Source organism: Mugil cephalus, chromosome 1, assembly GCF_022458985.1.
Source record: "Mugil cephalus isolate CIBA_MC_2020 chromosome 1, CIBA_Mcephalus_1.1, whole genome shotgun sequence".
NCBI lineage: Eukaryota > Metazoa > Chordata > Actinopteri > Mugiliformes > Mugilidae > Mugil > Mugil cephalus.
The window spans coordinates 32640205-32661362 of NC_061770.1; the positions used below are offsets into that span (position 1 = coordinate 32640205).

Below are 21158 nucleotides of genomic sequence, written 5' to 3' on the forward strand. Positions count from 1 at the left end.
AGGGATACCTTAACATAACATAAACATGTAAAGTAATACAGAACACGGAGAGATGCAGTCCAAAAACGAAGGGATTTATTTACCCAAACGAACATAAAGTCTTCGGGGCGAGCATCACCTAAAACAATAAACAAAACGAGCTGGGTTTGAAAACTGACTTGCCTAGCCAAAAGAAAAAGAAGTCAACAAAACAACAGGTTTTCTACCCTCACTCCCTAACACCAAAACAAGAGAAAAGATGGATAAAAGTAAAAGGCTACTCACCCCTACTAATATGGTACTGCGAACTATTTCTACTATTTACAATATTTACAGGAGAGATAACAGATCTCATCCGCAACATAAATGAATCACAAGAATCACAAGAAGGTCGGTATGGATTGCGTCGGTGAAGGTCGCGATGCGGTTTGCAATGTTGCCAAAGGCGAACCAGCGAGAGAGAGAGAGTGTGTTGTCGGCTCCACTTTTGAATCCGCAGCCTCCGGACTTCCTCCAATCAGCGGCCCCCACCTGCACGCGCCCATCCTGGAAACACAAGGACACAGCTCCCCCCCTGGACAGAGAGGGACAACACAACAGAAAGAACAAAACATGCAAATTATGACCACTACGGTCATAACAACCAATTACTCGTGGAGTAGCACTCAGCCACCTGCGCTACATGGATGACATCAAGCTGTACGCCACAAATGAGCGAGAGATCAACTCACTGATCCACACCACCAGGATCTACAGCAACAACATAGGGATGTCATTCAGATGGACTTCAAGAGAGCCACATAGATCAGAACTGAAGGGGTCGACCAACCAGAGGGCAACTTAAGTGACATCCATGTGACATCCTACAACTACTTTGGTGTTCCACAGGCTAATGGAAACCATGAGGAGGCCACAAGGAAGTCAGTTCTGAAAAGTCAGAATGATAAGAACAAGATCTGATCCATCAGCATCTATGCACTCATCAGATACCCCTCTGGGATCATCGCCTGGCCAAAGGAGATAGAAGCCACAGATATCAAGCCAAGGAAGCTCCTCCTCTGGCCCAACAAACAGCACAGAGGCACAAATCGTGGCCACAGAAGAACAGGCCCTAAGTACAAGAGCCATAGAGGCCAAGATCTACCGGAGTAGATCAGACCCAAGGTGCAGACTGTGCAAAGATACAGCCCAGTACATAGTAGCAGGGTGTAAGATGCTAGTCAGGTCGGCGTACATGGAGAGACACAGCCAAGTAGCTGGGACAGTGTACAGGAACATCTGTACCCAGTATGGAATAGATACCACAGAAGGTGGTTGAGAACGTTCGATGGGACTTCAGCTTCTAGATTGAAAAAACAGGTCCTTACTAACCAACTGGACATTGTGGTGGTGGACAAAGAACAGAAGGAGGTGGTGGTGATTCATGTGGTGATACCAGCTGGCGCCAACATCAGAAGGAACACAAAAAGGTTGAGTAGTACCAAGGGTTGAAAGAGCAGCTTGAATGGATGTGGATGGTTAAGGTGAGCGTGGTCCCGTGTAGTAGCACTCGGGGCAGTGACCCCCCAACATGGGACAGTGGCACCAACAAATCCCAGGAACAACACCTGAAGCCTGAGTCCTAGGAACAGTTGAGATACTGAACCAACAGAACCCTCAAACTTCTGGGCCTGTGGAGAGGACTCGAGCCTGAGGACGACACAGATACCACCCTGTTAGGGTGAGAGGGACATTTTTATATACAGCTCTGATTGACATGCAGCATCTGAATGATACAAACAAGAATACATAGCATGTAAGTAACATAAAATCCATCAGTATGTTTTAATGGTTGAAGAAAACTCTTAACATCAATCAGTGTGTGGACATGATTAGATAATCAACTCAAATACAACGATAGAACAAACGAATGCAAATAAATTTTATGTCAAATTGAATATCCATGACATTTATTCCTACTCACTAACTTATCAATAATTAATAAAAGTTTAACAAAAAGGACAAAACCGGCAGCTTGATTCATCATGTGAAGCTTCACCTGGAGACTAGAAGACACATTTTAACCAACTGTCCCTGAAGAGACTTCTGTCTATTTGACTTTAATCAACTCAGCAGTGACTCCAGAACCAAGAAGATAAAGTCCAGCATGGAGAGGCTGAGTGAATGTGGTCTGGACTCTGTGGAGGAGAGTCATGGTTTTAGAGACGCTGTAGAAAGACAGAAGACCTGCTCTGTGATCCAGGTACACTCCTACTCTGGAGGAAACAGGACCTGAGATGACAGTTCTGACTTTGTTGTAGTAAAAATTATAACTGTTTGTGTCACAACGTAATGCCCAAGATTTGTCATTAGATCCAAATAAACTTTCATATCCTGCTCTGCTGATATTCTTGTATGCGACTGCTACTTCAACTCCTTCTCCTCTCCACTCCACCTCCCAGTAACAACGTCCAGTCAGACTCTCTCTACTCAGGACCTGATAACAATAAGTGAATCTGTCTGGATGATCAGAATAAGACTGAGGTTGATCCATAAAAGTTACTTTCCTGTTTCCCTCAGATAATAACAGAAGTGTATTTGCTGTGTTTGGATCCAGTGTGATTTCACATGAATATTTCCTGAATTCATCTCTGGTCTTTGGCTCTGGTTGTGGCAGTAAAACATCCACTTCAGTCACTGTCACTGAGATGTTTGTCCATGTCTCTCTCAGAATGTCCTGTAGTTTCTCTCTGGTCTCTGTCACAGCTGCTTTCACGTCCTTAAAGTTCCTCAGAGGACGAATCTTGATGCTGGATGAGTGTGTAGACTCACTGGGTGGTGGCAGTGAGAGGTAGTTGTGTAGAAACTGGTTGTGATGCTCTGTGTTTAAGAGCTGCTTCAGCTTGGAGCCTTTCCTCTCCAGCTCAGTGATCTGCTGCTCCAACTTCTCCTCAACATCTTTGACTCGACTCTCTTCAGTTTCCTGCTGGGATCTGACCAGCTGCTCCACATCAGAGCTTCTTTTCTGGAGGAGACGGATCATCTCAGTGAAGATCTCCTTACTGTCCTCCACTGTTTTATCAGCAGAGTCTTTGATGGCCTTCAGCTCCTGTCTAAGCAGCTCCACATCTTTCTTTCTCTCCTGGATTCCCTGCAGGTTTTTCTGTAGCATCACCTCCACCTCCTTCTGCTTCTCAGTCCTTTCTGCTGCAGCTGAGACTGTTTCATGGCCTTTATGTTCATCCATTGTGCAGAGATAACAGATACTCTGCTGATCAGTACGACAGAAAATCTTCATCACCTCATCATGAAGAGAGCAGATGTTCTCCTGGAGCTTCTTGGAGGGATCCACCAGCTTGTGTTTCTTTAATGGAGCTGCATCATAGTGAGGTTGGAGGTGTTTCTCACAGTAAGAGGCCAGACAGACCAGACAGGACTTGAAGGCTTTCAGCTTCCTCCCAGTGCAGACATCACAGGCCACATCTTCAGGTCCAGCATAGCAGTGATCAGCTGGAGCAGCTTGGAGTCCAGTCTTCTTCAGCTGCTCCACTAACTCTGCTAACATGGTGTTTTTCTCCAGGACAGGCCTCGGTATGAACATCTTCCTGCACTGAGGGCAGCTGTAGATTCTCTTCTGGTCTTCTCCATCCCAGTGGCTTTTAATACAGTTCATGCAATAGCTGTGTCCACAGGAAGTAGTCACAGGATCCTTCAGTAGATCCAGACAGATGGAACAAGAGAAGGTTTCTCTGTCCAGATGAACTCCTTTCTGCTCCATTTCTCTTCTTAGTGTCGACGACGGAGTGAGTTTTTGTTTCCTAGAAGTGACTCTTGTCTGAGCTCTGATCTGAACAACATGTGACTCTACAGTGAATGGAGCCAATCAGCTCTCACTCTTCACCACATGTTGGTTATATCCATCTTCAACGTAGAGATCTAAAGGGGAGGGAACAAGGAGACATGAGGAAATATGAGTGGAGCTGTTGTTTTTCATAGCAGACAGAACAGGGAGTGGTTATCAGATGTTGACTCATTGCAGGAAGAGTTTGAAACTTTGTGTTTAATCCTTTTTACAGCAGAACATATTAAAAAAACCTTGGTCAGCTAAATGTGTAGTGTTTACAAATGTTTAGAAAATAACCATTACAGTAGAAGTTACAAAATCACAAACCCCTTCACTGCCTCCTTCCATGTGTTGAACACTCTACGAAACAAAGGCAGATTATAATCCAAGTGTACCACAAAAAGAAGGACATGCATGAATGCTCCAGATCTCTACCTGTTGATTGTAGTTTTCTTCTAGTTTCCCCCCTGTTGAAGTATTTTTAGATTATAAGTAGCTTCATGCAGAGTGAGACACCACTGGATAAACTTGAAGGATTGTTAAACATGGCTGTTGTAGAGTCAAACTGAAGAGATCTTCCTTCTTCGTCGTCATCGTCAGTGTTGCCTGACGTCAGGAACGATGCATTAGAAGTGGTGCTTTATGGGAAATGCAGTCCTCCTGCTCTTAAAATGTCCACGATTGTGTTTTGTGTTTAATGTCTGTTTGTTGTTCTGTGTGTGTTGCAGGGAGGCTATGCAGGAAATGCAGCAGGCTTCAAGTCGTCGTCACTCCTGTCTCTGGCCGACACCAAGGCCAACAGACCAGGCATGAACCTGCTGCACTTTGTCGCTCTGGTTTGTTTCACATCGTTCTGTATTTTTAAAGTGGTACAGTTATTTTAAAGTTGTTGTGCTTTTCATCGTCGTGTTAGTCATACAGTTGTGAATGAAATGTCACTTTTTTCATGATATGGGTTAGGATTAGGGTTAGGGTTAATATGTTTAATGTGCAATGTATAAAAACAAGATAACTCTGTTTTTGGTTAAAGAACTTGTTTTCAGTGAATGCATTTCTTCTTCTTTCCAATGTAACCCCTAGGTACCATTCTGCTTTCAAGTAACACACTTTTAATAAATAACTACATTTAAATAATGAACACTTTTGCTGATATAGTTCTAGTGTCCTCAAAAGATATAAAACTGTTCTCTGAGGAAAAGATCATTTATGAGATTTCTCCTCATATTGGACATGAGAACAAAAAGTGTTCATGATTTTAAAAAGTATTAATTCATTAGAAGGTTTTTTTTTTGACTTTTTTTTCAATTCAACATCATACCCTAGGGTTAGGGTTAGGGTCGATAAATTAGGGTTAAGGTTAAATGGGTACAGATAACAACAAAGGGGAAGAACTACATTTATCGAACACATCAGACTCTTCATCAGAGAAAATATGATGGTTATTAAATGCCTGTGGGTACATACTGATTCTCTCACTCCACTCTAACATTCAGTCAGATCTTTTCTGGACTGACTATAAACATAACTGTCTGGATGATCAAAGACTCTCTCTTCCTAATGTTCATTTCATGTTTCCTCAGATAATAGCACATGGTTTGCTGTTGATCAGTGTGATTTCACGTGAATATTCCCAGAATTCATCTTGGTTTGGCTCTGGTTGTGGCAGTAAACACCACTCAGTCCACTGTCACTGAGATGTTTGTTCCATTCTTCTCAATTGTCTTAGTTTCTCTTGGTCTCTGTCCAGCTGCTTTACGTCCTTAAAGTCCTCAGGACGAATCTTGATGCGATGAGTGTTGACTCACTTGGTGGTGGCAGAGGTAGTGGTGAAGACTGGTTTGATCCTCTGTGTTTAAAGCTGCTTCACTCGAAGCCTTTCCTTCAGCTCATGATCTGCTCTCCCTTTCTACCTCAAACATTTTGACTCGACTTCTCTTCAGTTTCCTCTGGATCAGCTGCACCAGGCTCCACTCAGAGCTCTTTTCTGGAGGAACGGATCATCTCAGTGAAGATCTCCTTACTTCCTTACTGTTTTATCAGCAGAGTCTTGATGGCCTTCAGCTCCTGTCTAAGCGCTCAATCATCTTTCTCTCCTGGGATTCCTGCAGGATGTTTTGTAGCATTTACCCCACCCTTCTGCTTCAGTCCTTCTGCTGCAGCTGACTGTTTCATGGCCTTTAGTTCATCCATTGTGCAAGAGTAACAGATACCTCTGCTGATCAGTAGACAGAAAATCTTCATACCTCATCATGACGGAAGCAGATGTTCTCCTGGGACTTCTTGGGGCTCACCAGCTTTGTTTCTTTAATGGAGCTGCATGTGGTGAGGTTGAGTGTTTCACGTAAAGCCAGTAGACAGCCGACAGACTTGAAGACTTTCAGCTCCTCTCATGCAATCACAGCACATTTCAGGTCCAGCATAGCAGTGATCACTGGGCAGCTTGGGTCACGTTTCTTCACATCTCATACCTCTGCAAGATGGTGTTTTTCTCCAGACAGCCTCGTATGAAAGTCTTCCTGCACTGAGGGCATGTAGATCACTTCTGGTCTTACTTCATCCAGTGGCTTTTATCAGTTCATGCAGTAGCTGTGTCCACAGGAAGTAGCACAGGTCCTTCATTAATCAGACAATGGAACAAGAGAAGTTTCCTGTCAGATGAACTCCTTTCTGCTCCATTTCTCCCTTCATCAGTGCATTACTGCAGATCTTATTGAGCTTGCTCAATTAACTTTGACTCAGTCCTTGTCCAGGTTTACATCAGCCAAGAAATCAATAACGTTCTCCTCTCCACACTAGGTGGCGATACGGGTCTACGCGCACGCTCAGTGGGTTGTGTCATGCGACACGTAATTTCCATAGAAAATGCGATCACTTATACATGCCAGATAAAAACATTCAATAGCATTTCGGTTCTCAATTGATAATGAAACTCCAATTTAATCGGTGTCAATGTTTACTGCACTGTCTCCCTGTTATTTGTTACTCACTGCATAAAAAGCACTCAGTGTGACACTGAGTGAGTTTCTGTTTCCAGAGTGCCTCTATAGTCTGACTCTGATCTGAATCAACATTGACCTACAGTGAATTTGTCGCCAATCAGCTCCACTTCACTCTGCTGTGTTGCACCATCTTCAATGTAGGTCTAAAGGGGAGGGGACAAGGAAACATGAGGAAATATGAGTGGAGCTGTTGTTTTTCATAGCAGAAGGAACGAAGTGGATATCAGACGTTGACTCATTCAGGAAGTTTGCAACCTTTTGCTTATAACCCTTTTTACATGCAGTAGCAATTAAACCTTTCGTTCAGCCTAAATGTGTAGTGTTTACAATATGTTTAGAATAACCTTACAGTAGAGTTACAATCAACCGCTTACTGCCTTCCATGTGTGAACCTTGAGACAAAGCAGATTTATCCAGGTCTACCACAATAGGACTTCTTGAATGCTCCACTACCTGTTGTTGTAGTTTTTTCTAGTTCCCCTGTTGAGATATTTCTAGATTAAAGTTCCTTCTTGAGGTGACCATGCATAACTTGAAGATTGTTAACATGGATGTTGAGAGTTAAACTGAAGGTCTCCTTCTTCGTCGTCATGTCATGTTTGCTGGACTCAGTAACGATGCATTCGAAATGTCTAGTTGGAAATTGAAGTCATCATGCTGCAACAGTCCTTAATGTCATGATTGTTGTATGTTTATGTAGCTGTTGTTCTTCCATGATGTTTACAGGTTGAGCTATGCTGAACATCACTAGTGACCAAGGTGTCAACTCTTGTCTCATGCCGACACAAGGACAGTACAGGCATGACTGCGCAACCTTATGTCCTAGTTCGTTTTGACATCGTTTTGTATTGATTAAGTGGCTACGTATTTAAAGTTGTTGTGTTTTTCAACTAATCTATTGTCGACATTGTGTTGGAATGTCAGTTATGTTCATGAATTATGGTTAGCGATCAGGTTAGTGTAATCGTTTGAACATGTGCAATGTAAAAAACAATGAATGAACTTGGGCAAAAATGTTTCAGGAACATTTTCATTCTTGCAAGTAACCATCCACTTCTATCAAGTAAAACTTTTATAAATAACTACATTAATAAGTGAACACTTTTGCTGATTAGTTTAGGTCCTCAAAAGATATAACGTTCTCTAGGAAAAGATCATTTATGAGTATTTTCTGACCTAATATCGACATTAAGACCAAAAAGTGCTTCAGATTTTAAATATTAATCGTTAGAAGTTTTTTTTACAGTTTGTTGTATTCAACATCTCATAGGTTAAGGTTAGGTCGATAATTAGTTAAGGTTAAATGGGTACAGTAACAACAAAGGGAAACTTACATTTATCGAACACATCAGACTCTTCATCAGAGAAAATATGATGGTTATTAAATGCCTGTGGGTCATCTGATCAGTTATTTATTTTCATTTGTTTTGGGCTTGTCTATGTTAACTGGATAGGCTCAGCAACATCCTGCAACATAGATAGGATTAAGTAGTATGGAATTGATGATAGATAGATGCTCGTATGTTAACTCACAACCCCTGAGATTGCATGACTGATGGGACCTCACCCTTTTAACTGGAGGCAGCGTGGCCTCTTTGTGGTCATTTTACTTCTTGTTTAGCTTCTTCTTTGTGTGTGTTTGCTGATTCAGTCATGTGTTTCAGTTCATACCTGAATATGGATTCGTGGGCACCGTAGAAGCAGTTTAAGATCGGAGCGGTGATAGCTGAAACATCGAACATATAAAACTCTAATTGTTGCTGTTTTTCCTTTACAGGAAGCTCAGAAAAAAGATGAGAAGCTGCTGGAGTTTCCTCTGAAACTGATCCAAGTCCAGCTGCGCCAGTCGGGTGGTTACATGACAATATAAATTACATAATCGTCTATAGAATAGCCAGTGCATTCTTTGCTAGGATGGGTAAAGGGTCAAGTGTGGGGGAAGGAGAAGTATGGCAGAGGTTACAATATTAACAAAGATTCTGTTATGATGTTCATTATAAAACAGTCCAGAACTGAAGGTAGAGCAAGTCTCATGCGAACGAGTTAAAATCGACTTTTATGATAATGAAATACAAACGAAGAAGAAGGAGAGAGAGGAATAGTAGGGGGGCCAGAACAGAGCCCTGGGGAACTTCTCTGGCAACGCATGAAGAATGAGGTGATTTAAACCAGTCATGACAGGCGCTGTTTGAGGAGTATCCAGGTCATGGTATATCAAAAACATTAAAGAAGGGCAACTGGACTTGTACAACGGTTTGTTGCAACAGTGTTTTCCCTCAAGTGCTTTTGACAGAAATGGCAAGTTTAAAATGGGACGAAAGTTATTTAGGTTATGTGGGTCAGTTATAGTGGTAGTTGCAACAGTTTTGGTTATTGGAGAGGACTGAGAAGGGAGGCAGTCTTTTACTAGACTAGGTTGGAAAAGGTTTGGACTCACGAACTCTACTGCACAAATTTCCCTTGAAATAATTCATGATTGCGTTGATCATAGATGGTTGATGTATCCTGGATGGATCCACAATGAAACCGTGGATGCTGATCTCAGTTTTGACATCTCCAAGCTCAGCTAGAGGAGAGTGTCATGCAGATCACTGAACTGCTGCAGCATACTGGACAAATTCTGAGGTAAAACACCACCAATCACTTAAATAAGACAACCCTCTTTGTCAACCCACCCTCCCACTCTGTACTGTGACACTAGCTGATCAACTCTGTCATTGTGCACTTATACACAGACTTCTACTGAATCAAACCCATGAACCTCGTGTGCGTTTTGTCGTCCCTCAGCTTGCCACGTCGTCTCTGTGTTGGTTGCGCGACAGCCGGCAGCAGCTGGAGAAGGAAGGCGATGAGCTGATGGACTTCTTCTGTGAGGACAGAGAGACGTTCAGGCTGGACGACTGCTTCGGCGTCTTCCACACCTTCTGCTTAAAGTTCACCAATGCTGTCAAGGTACCTTTCAGTTTAGGCAGAGGTGCCAACCCATTAGTTTGGATATCAGTTATTGTATGCAAGATTTGCGTTATCATAGTGTACATTTTGCAAATTCCAACCGTGGTTTACGCTTAAATACAGCATGAGAGAAATCTCAGAACAATTCCTCTTAGTCCAGTTAGTCATTAGATTCAGTGGGAATGTTGATGATGTTGAATCAGTGTATTTTTTTGCATGGTAATCAGTTAAATGTTGAAAAAGTCCTGAGTAGAAATTTGATCAGGACAATGATGCACATCAACTTGTTGATTGATTGTCCAGTTATGGAAGTTGTCTTCCACTTTTTTACATTTGACTCGACACCTATGACAGAGAAACTGTCATTGCCCCAAAGTACATAATGTACAGTGCATACAACCTTATGTACACTAGTAGGATTTACTGAACAGTCCGCCACTGAATCCCTTCATCACTATTCTATTTCACTTGTGTTGGGACAGTAGTTCAAGATTATTCGTCAGCGTACATTTAAGTGAACATCTTGAGCCCGAAGCAAAAAATGAATGATTGGCCAAATCATTAGAGACACTTCAAATCATTGAATACCACTAAGAATAATTGATGCCGAACTACGTCAGTAATAGTAAAGGCTTTGCTGACTAATTGCTAATAGACGCTCTCTTGCCAAAATATTAGGTATAATAGTGAACGCATTCTAATCTAAGTCCTACTTCATGGTCTGATGTTGAAAGGTGGTGATTCAACTGCATTAACGTTTTTGAATGATGTGAAACCGTTAAACTGGAGTGAACATATTAATTTTACAGTACGAAAAACATGAAAACACAGTTGAATCAGCCCTCTCGCTTATTTGAAAGTAATGCTGAAAAGCAGACACTTGATGAATAATAGACTGAGAGCAGGACACTTGTATAAGAATGTTTTCACTAGGGTGCCTAATAAAATGGCAAGTGAAACACCTGGAAACCAGACTGGAGTCTCTCCAATTGGTAAGAGGTTTTTTGTTTATCTTCAGTGTAACAGTTGAGACACGATAATAAAATCCAAATGACTACGCCAGGCTACAAGTCGACTTTTGTTTTAATTAGTCTACCTAATGAACCTAATGAAACAAGGAGGCTCCAGGTGTTTTCCCATCGTGCCTCTTATGCCGGATGTGTCAGCCCAACATGGTTGTACTGGATCAAATCACTAGTGAATGGTGACGTGACTTGTCTCTCTTCTTTCTCTAAAGGAGAACAGGGAGAGGGAAGCAAAGGAGGAAGCTCGGCGTAGGCGAATGCAAGAGCTGGAGGAGCAGAAGAGACACTCCTGGGCTGGAGGCGAGCAGGTAGGATAAAACACAAATATAATGAAAGACAAACGCAAACTGCTCGACTCAAAATGAGTTTCCACTGTGTGGTCCCGTCGTAGGTGAGCGGAGCCGTCGGGTGGCGCTGCAGCAGCGAGAGCGACATGTCAGCGCAGTGTCCGCACCTTTGCACAGAGGCCCGGACCTGCTTGATGGGATCCTGAGCCCAATAGTCCCGACCCTTCTTCCGTCTATACAACTTCCCACGGTGCTCCCTGGCACGCTTCCAAGCTTGCGACGTTCCGGACGTCGTCCAGCTCGCCGTTCTAATCTGCCCAATGTGAACTGAGCCACACGTCCCTCGAACTGGGACCCACCGCATAACCGCAACAGCAGAGAGGGAGGTGCAGCAGGCTAAGGACAGATGTCCATCTACCAGTCAAATTTGCCTTGTAGCTCAGTCATTCCTAGAAGGTTGCAGCATCATGCAGATGGAAACACAACCCACTTCACACCTCTAAGTCCAAATTCCACAATCATGCAATTCCCCTTAACCTCAGCGTGACTCACCAAACTGAGTAAACCACCATCTGAAAATAATCAAACTCCGTCTACTCAAACCAGCACTCTCATTGATGATAAACAGCACGCAACTCACGTGGTTTAGCACTGAGGAACACTCGACAACAGCGGAAGTGAAAAGATTCGATCAGGTTTTTAATGATGATCACATGGACATGATGAAAAGTAAAACATGCCTGCTGCTGCTGAAAATGTCTGGTTTTAGAAAGTTGACATCCCTGGTGCCTGAGCTTAAGTGTTGAGTATGTGAACCTCCACCCTAACACCGAAAATGGTCATCCACAGTCTGTCACCGAGACGATATGGTGATCGCAGATTTGGATCAAGAGGTGGTGAACACATTCGAAGTCCAGAAGGTGAAGAACGACTCTCAAAACTCTGACGCACAAATTCTTGAGACAAATTCCTCCTCACTGCAACGAGAGGAGAAAGGTCAGATAAAGGTGGTTGTAATGGTGTGTGACAGGTTGCGAGTTGCTGTCTGGCAACATGCACCACACACAACCATGAAAGGATCCATGTGACAACTGGTAAAAACCAGTTTCTTCCTCAACTTCCAATCATGCAATCCTTCAAACTGAGCGGCTAATGAGAAGTCCAGTACCCATCACAGCCAACCATGCTGTGTCCGCTTAGACCGTCCTCCCTTTATCCCTAGAGTGGCGCCTGCAGAACCAAACACCAACGTCACCTCAGATCCCTCTGAAGGAGATAAAGAACTGGCCAATCAAGAGGCAGCAGCACAGAGCTCCACCAATAAGAAAAACAACAAGGTGACTGAACCAGAACAATCAACATCTTCTAGTCACTCAGCTTCCTCCAAACTTTCCACTAAGAAACTCCCTACCTCTAAACCTCGACCTGCTGGGGTTAAATCTTCAAGCCCGAACAACTCCTCTACAGCAGGCAGGTCCAAGCCCGTCCGCACCCTCACCAACTCTGAGAACCAGGGAATGAGGCGAGTTGTGCCCATTTCCAGGACCAGCCGAGGTACTCCATCCTTAGCCAAGCGTCCTGAGAACCGGGGCTCCTCCAGCACCACAGTGCCAGCATGTCCACGTCTCCAACTAACACACTATCCCAGCGCGTGACAGGCCACTACTGCTCCTTCATTCCCGACGTTCCAACGTCATAAATGTCGGATTCAAACACAAAGGTTTCAAATTCTCAGCGTATTGCCCTAAAAAGAGCTAACTTGCTAGAGAAGCTATCCATCCGAAATCCTTGATGAAGCCAAAATCCAGGCAGAGAAATGTGCGCTCACGCTGAGTAGCACTCGCTCAGTGCCGGAGGGTGGAGGAAACAGTGGTCAGATGCAATCCTGCCACTACTTTGCACATCACGAACCTTATCACACCACTTCAAGTTTTGCGTAGACGCTTTCCTCTTTCAACGTTCACGCTTGCTGAGCTCCTCTGCACTTCTCATTCTCCGCACGGCTCAACTCTCTTTAAACCTCTCCCCAAACGATCACCTGTACCCCACACTGGTGCTCCCAGCTTTTACCAGAACTGGGTCACTGAGATTTGCCGCCTCATCCAGTTCTTCTTCAGACGTCATCAAGTTCTCCTCCTCATCAACATGAGGTAGGTTAGAGATAGGTCATCTCAGGCTCACCATTCAACATAGCTCCCTAAAGCGCAGAGGAACGACAGCGGCAGCATCTCTGACAAATCCACTCATTCTAGGGACTCGGTCAAGGCCCCCAGGCCAACCTGGAGATAACAGGAAACGGTGTTTGCTGCAGCTGAAGGGAAGTAAAAGGACACACTCCAATATGAATTTGACTCTTGTACATGTATGCAGAAAGAAATAATTCCCAACCAAAAAACTACATTGAAGAAAGTTACATTCCAATATGAGACACAGACATTATTATTTGAGTTTGTGAGGCTTCATCCCAATATCAATAATTTGTCTCCTTTGCATTTCAATCTTGTTGGTGATATTATAATTAATAACAATTAGAAGCACTATGTCACGTTCAAAATGTATTATTTGTCCTATAAAGTGCGTATAACTGTTTTAATTGACCACTGAGTTGCAGAATGAAATGGTGAGACTGGGCCTTAACACAAGAACTATGATTATCACAGACCATTATTATGTTTAATGTTGGAACGTATTTTAAAATCATTGCTTGGATCTGATACGATTGGTAGAGCACCTTAGAGACAGAAAGAGGCTAAAAACTTTGAGATCTATGCTAGCTGTCTTAACAAAACCATTAGCTAGAGAGACTATAACAGTCTTAAAAGAAATATGCGTAGAATGCGGATAATTCTACACTAGTGTCACTCTATTTTAATTTTCTAATGTTCTAATGCAGAAAATGTGAGCACATAAAATGTTGATCAGAGTTCAAGTCCTAGTCTAATCAGCTAGCTTTCTTGGGGAAGCCTTGTTCCAAAACAGTACAATAATGTCACAGTTTAAGTAAAAGTTATGTTTCTACCATTGGCTCCTGCCTCATATCTGTTTATCATTTGATGGAATAGTTAATACTGAACTTATGAGGTTGTATGAAAGCGGATGGTGAAGCAAAACTAATATGCTACATTGCCATCTGCCATGTTGGAATCTGGACAATCTGCACTGAATAAATGTTGCCCTGCTGGTAGACAACGCATTCATGTGTAAGGTTACACAGTTCCACATACTTCTATGTAACTTAACCATAACTTGACACTGGTGTGTGAATTCTATCCAAGGAAACAGGAAACTCTTCAACAACAAGTTTGTCAATGAGAATCTTTTAAATTATTTTGCAATTCAACAACTTTATGAAACCTGAGTAGTCACTGGATTAACACATTCTCCCAATGGGCAAATGTGTAAACTTAAAGGCTGGTCATGTACGATCGTATAACCGCGTCCAGACATGGGGACGTTAGGAAGGTCGTGTGTTGCGTCTAATTTGAGACAAAGCTAAAGCGTACTGTGAAAAACAATTTGAAAACAAAGAGTAGGGCCAATTGGGAGCGGTTTGCGAGGACGCTACTGTCACCTTCTGTGTGGTAGTGGTTTCTTTTGTAGTGGTTTCTTTTGAACCATTTGAAAATGAAAACACAAACAATACCCTAAAACTTGGTAACAAAGAAATAGTTAACTTCAATATGAATAAAATAAATATACACAGTGGTGGCCTTTCTGTGTGGAGTGTTCTCCCTGAATCTGTGTGGGTTCTCTCTGTGTCCTCCAGCTTCCTCCCACTGTCCAAAGACATGCTAGTTAGGTTGATTGGTGGTTCTAAAGTCCCTTTCACATCGAGCGATAAATGGGTTTTTGATGACGTATTGGTCTGATTTTGGCACTCGAAGGCCTGACTGTATTGTAGCCTACTGTAGGTCATTGTAGAAGCTCTAGCTCAAAAACAGAGTCATGTTCGGGAAATTGCATGATAATTTAGAACTGCTTTCATTGAAGAGTTACATTATCCCTATATTATAAAACTCATTATACATCCGAGAGTGGCATACAGGCATCATCTCTCACAGACAGTCGACCCAGGACTTCCGAAATGAAATGACAAAGGCGGTCTGAAAGTGACCTCTTATCAGCATTGTGCTATTAACCAAAACATCTGTATTAGTAAAGGGGGTTTGAGAAGAAAATAAAAGATTCTAGAAAAAAATTCATGTTCACATTATGGTACATTTCAAAGTCGGAATTTTTATTAAATAACTATTTTTAAATGTAATTTTGAATTGATATTAATTTTTTATTTATGTTTATTTTAATATTATTTAAATTCACGTAACCCTGCAGTGTCTAAGTAGACCCAGGGTATTACCCCATTTTGAGACCATTCTAAACTCTCCCAAACGACTCAACCGTATCACCTGTGCCTTCCAGCTTTTACCAGAACTGGTCCATGAGACTTTCAGTCATCAGCATCTAATCTCAATAACTACAACCCATAGTTCCCTAAAGCCACCAGATGAAGACAAGCAGATCTCTAACAAATCCAATCATTTTAGGGACTACTGTATTCTAGCGGAAGAAAGTAGAAGGATACATTCCAATATGAATTTGACTCCCGTACATGTATGAAGAAAGGGTTAATTTCCAACTAAAAATCTACATTGACAAAAGTCACATTCCACCATCAGACAGACGTTATTGTTTGAGGTTGTGAGGCTTTATCCCAATATCAATAATTTGTCTCCTTTGCATTTCAATCTTGTTGGTGATATTACAATTAATACCAATTCAAAGCACTATGTCATATTCAAAATGTATCATTAGTAAATTGAGTGAATTGAGTAATCACTTGTCTAACTTGCAATCATTTAAACCCAACGATTAATCTTTTAGTTATTCCATTCTGATGAGGTTATGATTTCTATGTAACTTAACCTCTGTCCCCGTGTTAAATCCCACCAAGAAACCAGAAGACACTCTAATAAACCGTCCTAAGGTGGAGCTCAAAAGTGGTTTTCATCCATAAAATGAGAAATATAAAAAAAAATATGACATATTATATGGCTGCTCGCAGGTATGAAAACTGAGTCATCTTATAAGTGATGACACTGAATCCCAGCTGGGTGTAAAACCTTAAATGCTATTATGATAATTGTCATGCTGATGACTTTGCATAAATCTGGTCTGCTTAAATTCTGAGTTCAGAGAATAACGGAATTATTTTAGTAAAGAAGTGATGAGATTAGTGAAGGAGATATTTAAGAGTCTGATTCAAAACAACTGTGTCAAGTTTGTTCATATAAGGTCATTTGTATGTTTGTGTATCTCCATTCAAGTAGGTAAACAATATTTAATATATTTAGATGTTTGTCTATCAATTAATAAAGTATTACTCTTCCAACATACTGCACTCTTTGTTCACAAATTGTATTTATTTTCTTTCTTTTTCATCATATTACATTAAAGATCTGGACAAATTCATAAAACTAATTGTTAATCTAAACTTGTATTCATGTTCAAGATTGAAACATCAGTTGTGATTGATTTGTTTGTCATAGTCTTGTCATGTTCCAAATTTTTTTCTTTTTTATCCTCTTAAAACACAGTTGAATCAAACATTTGAGTGGCGCCCTAATAATCCTGATACATTCCAGTAAATGGAGACACCAGTCATTGTTATAGACCTTGGTTTTGAAGTACTATAGATTTAAAAAGAACTAGTGAAGACACCCATTTAAGGATTTTTATAAATGTATTTGAATTTATTTAACCCTGAAGATTTACTTCCAACTTTCATTGTATATCTGGGTTATGTGCAACTGCAGTGCAGTGATCCTGTTTTACACAAAATTAATTTATTTGGCATCAAGACAGAATCCAGAACCTGTAAAAGCTCAGAACAAGCATTAAAAAGAAACCTTTAGCAGTTTGTATGAGGGGAAACATCTTGAGCTTAAGTCCGGCTGGGTAGAGAAAGAAAAATAGGGAAGGGAAGGAAGATGATATATACATCTGAGTAGCATGCGGCATCTAAACATGATACAAACAAGAGTACAAGATACAGCTGTTGCAATACGGATAAACAAACTGTTATTTGTTCAAGAAAACTAGATGACAAGAACAAACAAAGCAGCAATAACATGGAAACAGGAAACTTTAAACGCTCACATATATTAATGGTAGAATTAATTCATGATGTTGAATGAAACTGTTTACATCAATCAGTATGTCTAATTTAACTATAATTAATAAAGGTTAAACATAAATGACTCATGGTTCATCATATGAAGCTTCATCTGGAGACTAAAATACACATTTTAACCAACTGTCCCTGAAGAGACTTCTATCTATTTGACTTTAATCAACTCAGCAGTTGCTCCAAAATCAAGAGGATGAAGTCCAGCATAGAGAGGCTGAGTGAATGTGGTCTGGACTCTGTGAAGGGGAGTCATGGTTTCAGAGACGCTGTAGAAAGACAGAAGGCCTGCTCTGTGATCCAGGTACACTCCTATTCTGGAGGAAACAGGACCTGAGATGGAAGTTCTAACTTTGTGTAAAAATTCACAATTGTTTGTGTAACATCGTAATGACCAAGATTTGTCGTTGAATCCAAACCTACATGTATCTGACCTCCCTACTCTGCTGATATTCTTGTATGCGACTGCTACACCAACTCCTCCTTCTCCTCTCCACTCCACCTCCCAGTAACAACGTCCAGTCAGACTCTCTCTACTCAGGACCTGCAAATAATCAGTGAATCTGTCTGGATGATCAGAATAAAACTGTTCTTCTTCCATTACTGTTACTTTTCTTTTTCTCTCAGATAATAACAGCAGTATGTGTGCTGTATTTGGATCCAGTGTGATTTCACGTGAATATTTCCAGAATTCATCTCTGGTCTTTGGCTCTGGTTGTAACAGTAAAACATCCACTTCAGTCACTGTCACTGAGATGTTTGTCCATGTCTCTCTCAGAATGTCCTGTAGTTTCTCTCTGGTCTCTGTCACAGCTGCTTTCACGTCCTTAAAGTACCTCAGAGGACGAATCTTGATGCTGGATAGTGTGTAGACTCACTGGGTGGTGGCAGTGAGGGGTAGTTGTGTAGAAACTGGTTGTGATCCTCTGTCTTTAAGAGCTGCTTCAGCTCGGAGCCTTTCCTCTCCAGCTCAGTGATCTGGTGCTCCAGCTTCTCCTCAACATCTTTGACTCGACTCTCCTCAGTTTCCTGCTGGGATCTGACCAGCTGCTCCACATCAGAGCTTCTTTTCTGGAGGAGACGGATCATCTCAGTGAAGATCTCCTTACTGTCCTTCACTGTTTTATCAGCAGAGTCTTTGATGGCCTTCAGCTCCTGTCTAAGCAGCTCCACATATTTCTTTCTCTCCTGGATTTCCTGCAGGTTTTTCTGTAGCATCACTTCCACCTCCTTCTGCTTCTCAGCCCTTTCTGATGCAGCTGGGACTGTTTCATGGCCTTTATGTTCATACATTGTGCAGAGATAACAGATACTCTGCTGATCAGTACGACAGAAAATCTCCGTCACCTTATCATGACGAGAGCAGATGTTCTCCTGGAGCTTCTTGGAGGGCTCCACCAGCTTGTGTTTCTTTAATGGAGCTGCATCATAGTGAGGTTGGAGGTGTTTCTCACAGTAAGAGGCCAGACAGACCAGACAGGACTTGAAGGCTTTCAGCTTCCTCCCAGTGCAGACATCACAGGCCACATCTTCAGGTCCAGCATAGCAGTGATCAGCTGGAGCAGCTTGGAGTCCAGTCTTCTTCAGCTGCTCCACTAACTCTGCTAACATGGTGTTTTTCTCCAGGACAGGCCTCGGTATGAAAGTCTTCCTGCACTGAGGGCAGCTGTAGATTCCTTTCTGGTCTTCTCCATCCCAGTGGCTTTTAATACAGTTCATGCAGTAGTTGTGTCCACAGGGAAGAGCCACAGGATCCTTTAGTGGATCCAGACAGATGGAACAAGAGAAGGTTTCTCTGTCCAGATGAACTCCTTTCTGCTCCATTTCTTCTCTCAGTGTCGACGGCCGAGTGAGTTTCTGTTTCCTAGAAGTGAAACTAGTCTGAGCTCTGATCTGAACAACAGGTGACTCTACAGTGAATGGAACCAATCAGCTCTCACACTTCACTGCATGTTGGTTACACCCCTCTTCCATGTAAAGATCTAAAGGGGAGGGAACAATGAAACATGAGGAAATATGAGTGGAGCTGTTGTTTTGCATAGCAGAAAGAACAGGGAGTGGTTATCAGACGTTGAATCATTTCAGTTTGAATCTTTGTGTTTAACCCTTTTTATACCAGAGCACATTTAAAAACCTTGGTCAGCTTAATGTTTACAAATGTTTAGAAAATAACCACTACAGTATCTCTATGAGACGAATGAAGATTATAATCCAAGTCTACCACAAAGAGGACATGCATTAATGTTGCAGATCTCGACCTGTTGATTGTAGTTTTCTTCTAGCTTCCTTCCTTTTGAAGTCTCTCTAAATTATAAATATTTTCATGCAGAGTGAGACACCACTGGATAAACTTGAAAGATTGTCAAACATGGCTGTTGAAGAGTCAAACTGAAGAGATCTTCCTTCTTTGTCGTCATCGTCAGTGTTGCCTGACATCAGGAACGATGCATTAGAACTGGTGCTTTATGGGAATTGCAGTCCACCTGCTGCACACTCTTAACATGTCCAGGACTGTATTTGTGTTTAACGTCTTTGTTCGTTGTTCTGTGTGTGTTGCAGGGAGGCTATGTAGGAAATACAGCAGGCTTCAAGTCGTCATCACTCCTGTCTCTGGCCGACACCAAGGCCAACAGACTGAGCATGAACCTGCTGCACTTTGTTGCTCTGGTCAGTTTTACATCTTTGTGTGTGTGTGTGTGTGTGTGTGTGTGTGTGTGTGTGTGGTACAGTACAGTACAGTTGATTTAAAGTTTTGTTTTTTCAATGGTCATGTCATATCATTATCTTCGTGTCTCACTTTGTCTCATTTTGTTGTTCTCTATAGCCAGTTGTTGTCAGTTGCTGTCATTTAGTGGAGATTTCACATCTTTATTTTTATCCATGTTGTTTTCTCAACACTGTCGTGTAGTTGAGCATAAAATGTCACTTTTTTCATGATATGTTTAATGTATAATGTATAAAAACAAGATAACTGTTTTTGGAACTTGATGTTTTCAATGAAGGAATTTCTTCTTCCTGCTTGAAAATATAATTTTCCAATATAACTCCTGGGTAAACTCCTGGGAACAATTCTGCCTTCAAGCAACAAACTTTTAACAAATAACTACATTCAAATTATGGTATATAATGATAACTGATATAGTTCTAGTGCCCAATTTGAAGCAGGAGAAACCTTATAAACCTCATAAGCCAAGTGTCATCAGTGAAGGAGTTAAAATCTACCTTTTATTGATGTCAAATAATGCCAATAATAAGGTAAAAGGGGAACGAGAACAGAGCCCTGGGGAACCCCTCTGGTGAGAGAGATCTGAGAATGAGATCTAAAGGTATGATTTATACCAATCATTTGAGGTGGATGTTGTGATAGGTGAAGCATCGAAGACTGCACTTAGCCTTCGAATAAGCCCAGGTTCAGCTTCAACAAGGAGATCATTTGTGATTTTTACAAACAGCTGTTTCTGTGGTGCAGGATGACCAAAAACCAGTCTTCAAGCATGTTGCTAAAAGTCACACAGTTATGAGTCTATGAAGGAGTGCTTTGACCAAAATTGCATTTTGAGAGATGAAGGAATGTGACCAGATATCAGGGAGGAATGTATAATGTCTACCAAATAGCAGTAACATCATGCAATCACTAGAGCGGTATGTAGCAAGTATGTAAATAATATTTAATATATTTAGATATACAACCTGTTTATCATTTAATTAAGTATTACTCCTCCAATATACCGCACTCTCTGTTCACTTTGTTCAGAAACTATTTTCTTCAAACTGTATTAAGCACCTGGACAAATTAAAAAAAAAATAAAAACTTAAGTTTTATGTCCAAGACTGAATCATCAGTTATAACTGACTGTCTGTTATAGTCTTGCTATGTTGCATTTATTTTATTCTCTTAAAACAAAGCAG

The 21158-nt window shown here is 41.5% G+C and overlaps 3 protein-coding genes and 1 long non-coding RNA gene across 4 annotated transcripts in view; 1 reads left to right on the top strand and 3 right to left on the bottom strand.

The window, feature by feature from the left end:
- LOC125006400 (FH2 domain-containing protein 1-like) overlaps positions 1 to 13614 on the top strand; it is a 35536-nt gene extending 21922 nt beyond the window's left edge. The window contains exons 9-17 of the mRNA XM_047582412.1: positions 4531 to 4638; positions 8579 to 8651; positions 9503 to 9753; positions 10991 to 11086; positions 11170 to 11236; positions 11915 to 12061; positions 12266 to 12716; positions 13129 to 13144; positions 13259 to 13614. Of these exons, the coding sequence (XP_047438368.1) occupies positions 4531 to 4638; positions 8579 to 8651; positions 9503 to 9753; positions 10991 to 11086; positions 11170 to 11236; positions 11915 to 12061; positions 12266 to 12716; positions 13129 to 13144; positions 13259 to 13354 (1305 nt within the window). The 3' untranslated portion in view covers positions 13355 to 13614. The remainder of the gene's footprint in view (positions 1 to 4530; positions 4639 to 8578; positions 8652 to 9502; positions 9754 to 10990; positions 11087 to 11169; positions 11237 to 11914; positions 12062 to 12265; positions 12717 to 13128; positions 13145 to 13258) is intronic.
- LOC125015062 lies at positions 54 to 4524 on the bottom strand. Its single transcript, XR_007113552.1, has 2 exons — positions 4238 to 4524; positions 54 to 553 (listed from the first exon to the last, which is right to left on the bottom strand). It is a non-coding gene; the product is annotated as an uncharacterized LOC125015062 (long non-coding RNA).
- LOC125015048 (tripartite motif-containing protein 16-like) lies at positions 1776 to 4180 on the bottom strand. Its single transcript, XM_047596694.1, has one exon. It carries the CDS (start codon positions 3734 to 3736, stop codon positions 2069 to 2071), a length of 1668 nt encoding a protein of 555 aa, XP_047452650.1. The 5' UTR covers positions 3737 to 4180; the 3' UTR covers positions 1776 to 2068.
- Positions 13615 to 17935: 4321 nt separating the features above from the next.
- LOC125015056 (E3 ubiquitin/ISG15 ligase TRIM25-like) lies at positions 17936 to 19190 on the bottom strand. Its single transcript, XM_047596704.1, has one exon. It carries the CDS (start codon positions 19071 to 19073, stop codon positions 18087 to 18089), a length of 987 nt encoding a protein of 328 aa, XP_047452660.1. The 5' UTR covers positions 19074 to 19190; the 3' UTR covers positions 17936 to 18086.
- Between the last annotated feature and the right edge of the window lie 1968 nt (positions 19191 to 21158).